Below are 10,488 nucleotides of genomic sequence, written 5' to 3'. Positions count from 1 at the left end.
GACATCATTGATGTATTCAGAGAAGAGAGTCGGCCGAGAATGGAACTCTATGGCACCCCCATAGAGACTGCCAGAGGCCCGGACAAGAGGCCCTCCGATTTGACATACTGAACTCTATCGGAGAAGTAGTTGGTGAACCAAGCGAGGCAATCATTTGAGGAACCAAGGCTGTTGAGTCTGCCAATAAGAATGTTGTGATTGACAGAGTCGAAAGCCTTAGCCAGGTCGATGAATACGGCTGCACAGTATTGTTTCTTATCGATGGCGGTTATGATGTCGTTTAGGACTTTGAGCGTGGCTGAGGTGCACCCATGACCAGCTCTGAAACCAGACTGCATAGCGGAGAAGGTACGGTGAGATTCGAAATGGTCGGTGATCTGTTTGTTAACTTGGCTTTCGAAGACCTTAGAAAGGCAGGGCAGGATGGCTATAGGTCTGTAGCAGTTTGGGTCTAGAGTGTCTCCCCCTTTGAACAGGGGGATGACCGCGGCAGTTTTCCAATCTATGGGAATCTCAGATGATACGAAAGAGAGGTTGAACAGGCTAGTAATAGGGGTTGCAACAATTTCGGGCAGATCATTTTAGAAAGAGAGGGTCTAGATTGTCTAGCCCGGCTGATTTGTAGGGGTCCCGATTTTGCAGCTCTTTCAGAACATCAGGTATCTGGATTTGGGTGGGGGAGGTTTGGGCGAGTTGCTGTGGGGAGCGCAGGGCTGTTGACCGGGGGAGGGGTAGCCAGGTGGAAAGCATGGCCAGCCTTACAGTATGTGTTATAAAGCCTTACACTATGCGTTAAAAAGCCTTACAGCATGCGTTATAAAGCCTTACAGTATGTTATAAAGCCTTACAGCATGTGTTATAAAGCATTACAGTATGTTATAAAGCCTTACAGTATGTTATAAAGCCTTACAGTATGTGCTATAAAGCCTTACAGTATGTGTTATAAAGCCTTAGTGTGTATTAATGCCTTACAGTATGTGTTATAAGGATTTACATTATTATAAAGCCTTACAGCCTGTGTTATAAAGCCTTACAGTATGTTAAAGCCTTACAGCATGTGTTAAAGCCTTACAGTATGTTATAAAGCCTTACAGCATGTGTTAAAAAGCCTTACAGCATGTGTTATAAAGCCTTACAGTATGTTATAAAGCCTTACAGTATGTTATAAAGCCTTACAGCATGTTATAAAGCCTTACAGCATGTGTTATAAAGCCTTACAGCATGTTATAAAGCCTTACAGTATGTGTTATAAAGCCTTACAGTATGTGTTATAAAGCCTTACAGCATGTGTTATAAAGCCTTACAGTATGTTATAAAGCCTTACAGTATGTTATAAAGCCTTACAGCATGTTATAAAGCCTTACAGCATGTGTTATAAAGCCTTACAGCATGTTATAAAGCCTTACAGTGTGTGTTATAAAGCCTTACAGTATGTGTTATAAAGCCTTACAGCATGTGTTATAAAGTCTTTCAGTATGTGTTATAAAGCCTTACAGTATGTGTTCATTGGTTTCATAGTGAAATATAGCCTTATTATTTTTTATTTTTTCACCTTTATTTAACCAGGTAGGCTAGTTGAGAACAAGTCCTTTATTTAACCAGGTAGGCTAGTTGAGAACAAGTTCTCATTTGCAACTGCGACCTGGCCAAGATAAAGCAAAGCAGTTCGACACATACAACAACACAGAGCTACACATGGAATAAACAAACATACAATCAATAATACAGTAGGAAAATCTATATACAGCATGTGCAAATGAGGTAGGATAAGAGAGGTAAGGCAATAAATAGGCTATGGTGGCATAGTAATTACAATATAGCAATTAAACACTGAAATGGTAGGATGTGCAGAAGATGAATGTGCAAGTTGAGATACTGGGGTGCAAAGGAGCAAGATAAATAAATACAGTATGGGGATGAGGTAGATTGAATGGGCTATTTACAGATGAGCTATGTACAGGTGAAGTGATCTGTGAGCTGCTCTGACAGCTGGTGCTTAAAGCTAGTGAGGGAGGTAAGAGTCTCCAGCTTCAGAGATTTTTGCAGTTCGTTCCAGTCATTGGCAGCAGAGAACTGGAAGGAGAGGCGGCCAAAGGAAGAATTGGCTTTGGGGGTGACCAGTGAGATATACCTGCTGGAGCGAGTGCTACGAGTGGGTGCTGCTATGGTGTCCAGTGAGCTGAGATAAGGCGGGGCTTTACCTAAAAGAGACTTGTAGATGACCTGGGGCCAGTGGGTTTGGCGATGAGTGTGAAGCGAGGGCCAGCCAACGAGAGCGTACAGGTCGCAGTGGTGGGTAGTATATGGGGCTTTGGTGACAAAACGGATGGCACTGTGATAGACGGCATCCAATTTGTTGAGTAGAGTGTTAGGGGCTATTTTATAAATGACATCGCCGAAGTCGAGGATCGGTAGGATGGTCAGTTTTACGAGGGTATGTTTGGCAGCATGAGTGAAGGATGCTTTGTTGCGAAATAGGAAGCCGATTCTAGATTTAATTTCGGATTGGAGATGCTTAATGTGAGTCCGGAAGGAGAGTTTACAGTCTAACCAGACACCTAGGTATTTGTAGTTGTCCACATATTCTAAGTCAGAACCGTCCAGAGTAGTGATGCTGGACGGGCGGGCAGGTGCGGGCAGCGATCGGTTGAAGAGCATGCATTTAGTTTTACTTGCATATAAGAGCAGTTGGAGGCCACGGAAGGAGAGTTGTATGGCATTGAAACTCATCTGGAGGTTAGTTAACACAGTGTCCAAAGAAGGGCCAGAGGTATACAGAATGGTGTCATCTGCGTAGAGGTGGATCAAAGAATCACCAGCAGCAAGAGCGACATCATTGATGTATTCAGAGAAGAGAGTCGGCCGAGAATGGAACTCTATGGCACCCCCATAGAGACTGCCAGAGGCCCGGACAAGAGGCCCTCCGATTTGAAATACTGAACTCTATCGGAGAAGTAGTTGGTGAACCAAGCGAGGCAATCATTTGAGGAACCAAGGCTGTTGAGTCTGCCAAAAAGAATGTTGTGATTGACAGAGTCGAAAGCCTTAGCCAGGTCGATGAATACGGCTGCACAGTATTGTTTCTTATCGATGGCGGTTATGATGTCGTTTAGGACTTTGAGCGTGGCTGAGGTGCACCCATGACCAGCTCTGAAACCAGACTGCATAGCGGAGAAGGTACGGTGAGATTCGAAATGGTCGGTGATCTGTTTGTTAACTTGGCTTTCGAAGACCTTAGAAAGGCAGGGCAGGATGGCTATAGGTCTGTAGCAGTTTGGGTCTAGAGTGTCTCCCCCTTTGAACAGGGGGATGACCGTGGCAGTTTTCCAATCTATGGGAATCTCAGATGATACGAAAGAGAGGTTGAACAGGCTAGTAATAGGGGTTGCAACAATTTCGGGCAGATCATTTTAGAAAGAGAGGGTCTAGATTGTCTAGCCCGGCTGATTTGTAGGGGTCCTGATTTTGCAGCTCTTTCAGAACATCAGGTATCTGGATTTGGGTGGGGGAGGTTTGGGCGAGTTGCTGTGGGGAGCGCAGGGCTGTTGACCGGGGGAGGGGTAGCCAGGTGGAAAGCATGGCCAGCCTTACAGTATGTGTTATAAAGCCTTACACTATGCGTTAAAAAGCCTTACAGCATGTGTTATAAAGCCTTACAGCATGTTATAAAGCCTTACAGTATGTGTTATAAAGCCTTACAGTATGTGTTATAAAGCCTTACAGCATGTGTTATAAAGCCTTACAGTATGTTATAAAGCCTTACAGTATGTTATAAAGCCTTACAGCATGTTATAAAGCCTTACAGCATGTGTTATAAAGCCTTACAGCATGTTATAAAGCCTTACAGTGTGTGTTATAAAGCCTTACAGTATGTGTTATAAAGCCTTACAGCATGTGTTATAAAGCCTTACAGTATGTGTTATAAAGCCTTACAGTATGTGTTATAAAGCCTTACAGTATGTGTTCATTGGTTTCATAGTGAAATAAATCCTCCTTTTCACGTTGATGATTCCCATTTCCCAGCTGGAGGCCATTTCCCAATGTATGATGGTTGCCATTTCCCAATGTATAATGGTTGCCGTTCCCCAGCTGGTGATTCCCATTTCCCAATGTTGTTAAACCCCCTTGTTTATCTATTGAAGACCTTCTCTTGTGGTGTCGTGATCGTGGCGAAGGAGAAGGTTTGGTCTCAAACGCATTGGGTGGGAGTTTCTGGGCTGAATTGATGGACATCTCTGTTTGTGCTCCCTTGTGAGACACAGGTTTCTCTCCGGGCCTCTGGGGTAGGCCTATCGCAGGGAGAGTGAGCTGCTCTCTTTGAGATCTCTTATCCTCCCAGAGTTTCAACAAACGGCGTTGATTATTCGTCATGTCCTTCAGGTTCTGCTGTAATGACTGCACCTGATATTCCAGAAGAGTTTTGGACGTGACAGCATTTGCCAGCTCCGATGTCAGATCATCAATGGTCAAACTGAGTCGACCTGTTTTCTCCACCAGGGAACTGCACTGACGCTCCTTCTCGTGCATGTCAGAGATGATGTCCTTGGTGGTCTTGCCGTTGAACTGGGGGCTCGCCTCCAGGCCTATCTCTTGACGGAGAGCCTTGACATGCTTGCGCAGCTCCTTGTTCTCCGAAGTCATGGTCTTGAATTTTTGTTTCAGCACCTCCGTTGACTTCATCCTGGACTCGTACTGTCTCAGCTTCTCCCTCATAATACTCTCCCTGTGCACCGCATCGTCTCTTTCCTTCCTGCATTTCTCCAGGAGTTTCAACATCTCAAACTTGGAGACGTTCTCTTTTTTCTCAGCCATCCTTTATAGCTTTTTACAGACTCAAATATCACACCTAAAATTAGAATCCCCTGGTGTAGGATAATAACCTATTAATCCTCTGTTCTCTACTCCTGGTTTCAGGTTTCTCTACTGCAGGTCTCTCCCATGAGTTCCAATAGATCAACAAATCATTACAGAAATCGTAACATGAATATTCCTCAGGATGTAGAATGTTCCATCCATTGTTATATCCACCCTGGATATAAGCACTTGACACAATCCCCTCGTATTAAGTCTATCAGAGAGAGAACAGAGAGAGAAAAAGCAGAGAGGCAGGCAGGCGGCACCAGGGAAGCTCCAGCTGGGAGAACAGCAGTTCCTCTCCAGTGTAACACTAAGCTCAGGGCTAGAATGACCGTTAATTAGGCCAGGCCATCTCTTTGACACAGATAGTTCCAGTGTAACACTAAGCTCAGGGCTAGAATGACCGTTAATTAGGCCACGCCATCTCTTTGACACAGGTAGTTTCAAGTGACACAATGTTTCTATTTTCTTAATTAAAGCCAAATACTTGAGCCCCTCTTGATTGGTAAATGCATCAACATAAGCACTTCTTGATCGGTAAATGCATCAACATAAGCCCTTTTTTACTCAGTAAATGCATCAACATACAGTGAGGGAAAAAAGTATTTGATCCCCTGCTGATTTTGTACTTTTGCCCACTGACAAAGAAATGATCAGTCTATAATTTTAATGGTAGGTTTATTTTAACAGTGAGAGACAGAATAACAACAAAAAAATCCAGAAAAACGCATGTCAAAAATGTTATAAATTGGTTTGCATTTTAATGAAGGAAATAAGTATTTGACCCCCTCTCAATCAGAAAGATTTCTGGCTCCCAGGTGTCTTTTATACAGGTAACGAGCTGAGATTAGGAGCACACTCTTAATTAAAGGGAGTGCTCCTAATCTCAGTTTGTTACCTGTATAAAAGACACCTGTCCACAGAAGCAATCAATCAATCAGATTCCAAACTCTCCACCATGGCCAAGACCAAAGAGCTCTCCAAGGATGTCAGGGACAAGATTGTAGACCTACACAAGGCTGGAATGGGCTACAAGACCATCGCCAAGCAGCTTGGTGAGAAAGTGACAACAGTTGGTGAGATTATTCGCCAAATGGAAGAAACACAAAAGAACTGTCAATATCCCTCGGCCTGGGGCTCCATGCAAGATCTCACCTCGTGGAGTTGCAATGATCATGAGAACGGTGAGGAATCAGACCAGAACTACACGGGAGGATATTGTCAATGATCTCAAGGCAGCTGGGACCATAGTCACAATTGGTAACACACTATGCCGTGAAGGACTGAAATCCTGCAGCGACCGCAAGGTCCCTCTAGCTCAAGAAAGCACATGAACAACCCCGTCTGAAGTTTGCCAATGAACATCTGAATGATTCAGAGGACAACTGGGTGAAAGTGTTGTGGTCAGATGAGACCAAAATGGAGCTCTTTGGCATCAACTCAACTCGCCGTGTTTGGAGAAGGAGGAATGCTGCCTATGACCCCAAGAACACCATCCCCACCATCAAACATGGAGGTGGAAACGTTATGCTTTGGGTTTTTTTTCTGCTAAGGGGACAGGACAACTTCACCGCATAAAAGGGACGATGGACGGGGCCATGTACCGTCAAATCTTGGGTGAGAACCTCCTTCCCTCAGCCAGGGCATTGAAAATGGGTTGTGGATGGGTATTCCAGCATGACAATGACCCAAAACACACAGCCAAGACAACAAAGGAGTGGCTCAAGAAGAAGCACATTAAGGTCCTGGAGTGGCCTAGCCAGTCTCCAGACCTTAATCCCATAGAAAATCTGTGGAGGGAGCTGAAGGTTCGAGTTGCCAAACGTCAGCCTCGAAACCTTAATGACTTGGAGAAGATCTGCAAAGAGGAGTGGGACAAAATCCCTCCTGAGATGTGTGCAAACCTGGTGGCCAACTACAAGAAACGTCTGACCTCTGTGATTGCCAACAAGGGTTTTGCCACCAAGTACTAAGTCATGTTTTGCAGAGGGGTCAAATACTTATTTCCCTCATTAAAATGCTAATCATTTTATAACATTTTTTACATGCATTTTTCTGGATTTTTTTGTTGTTATTCTGTCCCTCACTGTTCAAATAAACCTACCATAAAAATTATAGACTGATAATTTCTTTGTCAGTGGGCAAATACTTTTCCCCCTCACTGTAAGCCCTTCTTGGTCAGTAAATGCGCCCTAGATTGTAGCTGTGTTTTGGTCAATAAAAATAGGAGTCGTATAGTATCTGTGGTAGTGTATAGTATCTGTGGTAGTTTATAGTATCTGTGGTAGTGTATAGTATCTATGGTAGTGTATAGTATCTGTGGTAGTGTATAGTATATGTGGTAGTATATAGTATATGTGGTAGTGTATAGTATCTGTGGTAGTGTATAGTATCTGTGGTAGTGTATAGTATCTGTGGTAGTGTATAGTATCTGTGGTAGTTTATAGTATCTGTGGTAGTGTATAGTATCTATGGTAGTGTATAGTATCTGTGGTAGTGTATAGTATATGTGGTAGTATATAGTATATGTGGTAGTGTATAGTATCTGTGGTAGTGTATAGTATCTGTGGTAGTGTATAGTATATGTGGTAGTGTATAGTATCTGTGGTAGCGTATAGTATCTGTGGTAGCGTATAGTATCTGTGGTAGTGTATAGTATCTGTGGTAGCGTATAGTATCTGTGGTAGCGTATAGTATCTGTGGTAGTGTATAGTATCTGTGGTAGTGTATAGTATCTGTGGTAGTGTATAGTATCTGTGGTAGTGTATAGTATCTGTGGTAGTGTATAGTATATGTGGTAGTATACAGTATCTGTGGTAGTATATAGTATCTGTGGTAGTGTTTAGTATATGTGGTAGGGTATAGTATCTGTGGTAGTGTATAGTATATGTGGTAGTGTATAGTATCTGTGGTAGCATATAGTATCTGTGGCTAGTATAGGTTATATATAATGTTTTCCATCGTATTGGAATAATGATACTGTAGATCTGTTCCCGTCCCACAACCTGTTACTGTCAGGCTGACTGATTGACATTGATTGACATTGGCTAATGTCCACGTATTAAAAACATTAAGGGACAAAAGCTGCACTTAAAATCAGCAAATGTCTAGACGTCCACTCTGTTAAATTGACTTTGAGACACTGCAATTACTCTAGTCCTTCCCTCTAAGTTACCTTCTGTCCCTGAATGATTTAAACATTCAAATTGTACTGATGTACTGGCTTACTTTAACCTGTTAGGGCTAGGGGGCAGTATTTGCACGGCTGGATAAAAAAATGTACCCGATTTAATCTGGTTACTAATCCTACCCAGTAACTAGAATATGCATATACTTATTATATATGGATAGAAAACACTCTAAAGTTTCTAAAACTGTTTGAATGGTGTCTGTGAGTATAACAGAACTCATTTGGCAGGCAAAACCCTGAGACATTTTCTGACAGGAAGTGGATACCTGATGTGTTGTATTACCTTCAAACCTATGCCATTGAAAAACACAGGGGCTGAGGAATATTTTGGCACTTCCTATTGCTTCCACTAGATGTCACCAGCCTTTACAAAGTGTTTTGAGTCTTCTGGAGGGAGATCTGACCGAACAAGAGCCATGGAACGATGATGGCCCATTAGACACCTGGCGCGCGAGTTCATGTTGGGTACCCTCGTTCCAATACGTTATAAAAGAGAATGCATTCGTCCACCTTGAATATTATTCATGTTCTGGTTAACTAGGCAAGTCAGTTAAAAACAAATTCTTATTTACAATGGACTGCCTACCCCGGCCAAACCCGTACAAAGCTGGGCCAATTGTGCGTCGCCCTATGAGACTCCCAATTACGGCCGGATGTGATACAGCCTGGATTCGAACCAGGGACTGTAGTGACGCCTCTTGCACTAAGATGCAGTGCCTTAGACCGCAGAGTCCATGTGTGTGTGTGTGTGTGTGTAACTATTTAACTGTACTAGAATGCTTAAAAGGCTGCTAAAATGTAAAATATTGGTTATCAGTATAATTCTTTTTGGGCAAAGAAAATATTGGATATCAGTATCAGCCAAAACGTCATATCGGTGCATCCCTATATATTATATTTAGAAAGAGGAAGGAAAGTAATTTAAGCACATGTTTTTGTTTCAGTCTCCTCCATCTCCACTAACTGAAACTAATTGTATGGATTTTTTTTCTCTTAATAATGTAAAATTAACATCTGTACAGAAAGACTCATGTGAAGGCCAAATTACAGAGGAAGAACTTATTGATGCAATTAAAGCCTTTAAGGCAGAGAAAACTACAGGGCTGGATGGCATACCAGTGGAGGTATACCAAACTCCAGGGATGGATGACATACCAGTGGAGGTAAACCAATTTTTCTTTTATATACTCAGAGGACCGTTATTAGCATGTTTTAACCACTCCTCTATAAATGGTAGATTATCAGACACTCAACAAGGTCTGAATTCATTATTACTGAAACACGATACAAGTGGTAAATATAAAGATCCAGTCCATATAAAAAATTGGAAGTCCCTTACAATTCAGTGTTGTGATGCAAAAATGCTAGCAAAATGTATAGCGCATAAAATTAAAAAAGGTTTTGTCAGATATTATTAATTCTAATCAGACAGGTTTTTTAGATGGATGATACATTGGAGATAATAGAAGACAAGTACTGAAAACAATAGAACACTATGAAGAACCTGGGGAAACAGGCCTGGTTTTCACAGCTGACTTTGAAAATGATTTTGATAAAGTACGACTGGAGTTTATATATAAATGCCTAAAGATTTCCATTTTGGTAAATCTTAAAGTCATGTATAGTAACAATATGTAACAAAATGTAAAATAGTAAATAATGGCTACTTCTCATTAAGTTTTAATAAACTGTCAAGTGGAATAAAACAAGGTTGTCCACTATTGGCATATCTATTTATTATGGACATTGAAATGTTAGCTATTAAAATCAGATCCAACAACAATATCAAGGGATTACAAATCAAGGGCTTAAAAACAAAGGTGTCATTGTACGCTGATGATTCATGTCTTCTTTTAAATCCACAGTTTGGATCCGTCCACAGCCTCATAGATGAGGATCTAGATACTTAAAAAAAAAATATATATGGAAATGTCTGCTCTACCCAAAATTACAACCAACTAATTGCAGCATTACCGCAAAAATGTTAGAGGAAAGTGTAAGGGGGGAAAAGTAGGGAACTTGTCTGTTGGCCATTAAAGACCATAATTGGTTAAATAAAATTGTGTTAAATAAAAAAAGTATACCAGTTTCATTTAAGGACCAAAAATGAACAGCTGTGCCATATAGATGGCAAAATAGTTGAAAAGAGATTTTCGACGTACTGATTCCATGGCACATGGTTTATGAACTGATACGCAAAATGAAGCCGGATTCAAAACTTAGAATTTTTCAATTTAAATTATTATACAAAATTCTTGCAACCAATAGAATGTTATATACAGTTGAAGTCGGAAGTTTACATACACTTAGGTTGGAGTCATTAAATCTCGTTTTTCAACCACTCCACAAATTTCTTGTTAACAAACTATAGTTTTGGCAAGTCGGTTAGGACATCTACTTTGTGCATGACACAAGTCATTTTTCCAACAACGCATTCTGTC

At 41.5% G+C, this 10,488-nt stretch overlaps 1 protein-coding gene across 1 annotated transcript; it reads right to left on the bottom strand.

Annotated features, from left to right (window-relative positions):
• Positions 1-3,951: 3,951 nt before the first annotated feature.
• On the bottom strand, positions 3,952-4,812 carry zgc:113691 (uncharacterized). Its single transcript, XM_014141489.1, has one exon. It carries the CDS (start codon positions 4,810-4,812, stop codon positions 3,952-3,954), a length of 861 nt encoding a protein of 286 aa, XP_013996964.1.
• Between the last annotated feature and the right edge of the window lie 5,676 nt (positions 4,813-10,488).

Source organism: Salmo salar, chromosome ssa14, assembly GCF_905237065.1.
Source record: "Salmo salar chromosome ssa14, Ssal_v3.1, whole genome shotgun sequence".
NCBI lineage: Eukaryota > Metazoa > Chordata > Actinopteri > Salmoniformes > Salmonidae > Salmo > Salmo salar.
Note: the sequence above shows the minus strand (reverse complement) of the source record. Positions and strands in the feature narration are given on the sequence as shown.

What these genes read in the sequence shown, in the direction of transcription:
- zgc:113691 (XM_014141489.1), bottom strand. Translation starts at nt 4,812, where the DNA reads ATGGCTGAGAAAAAAGAGAACGTCTCCAAGTTTGAGATGTTGAAACTC.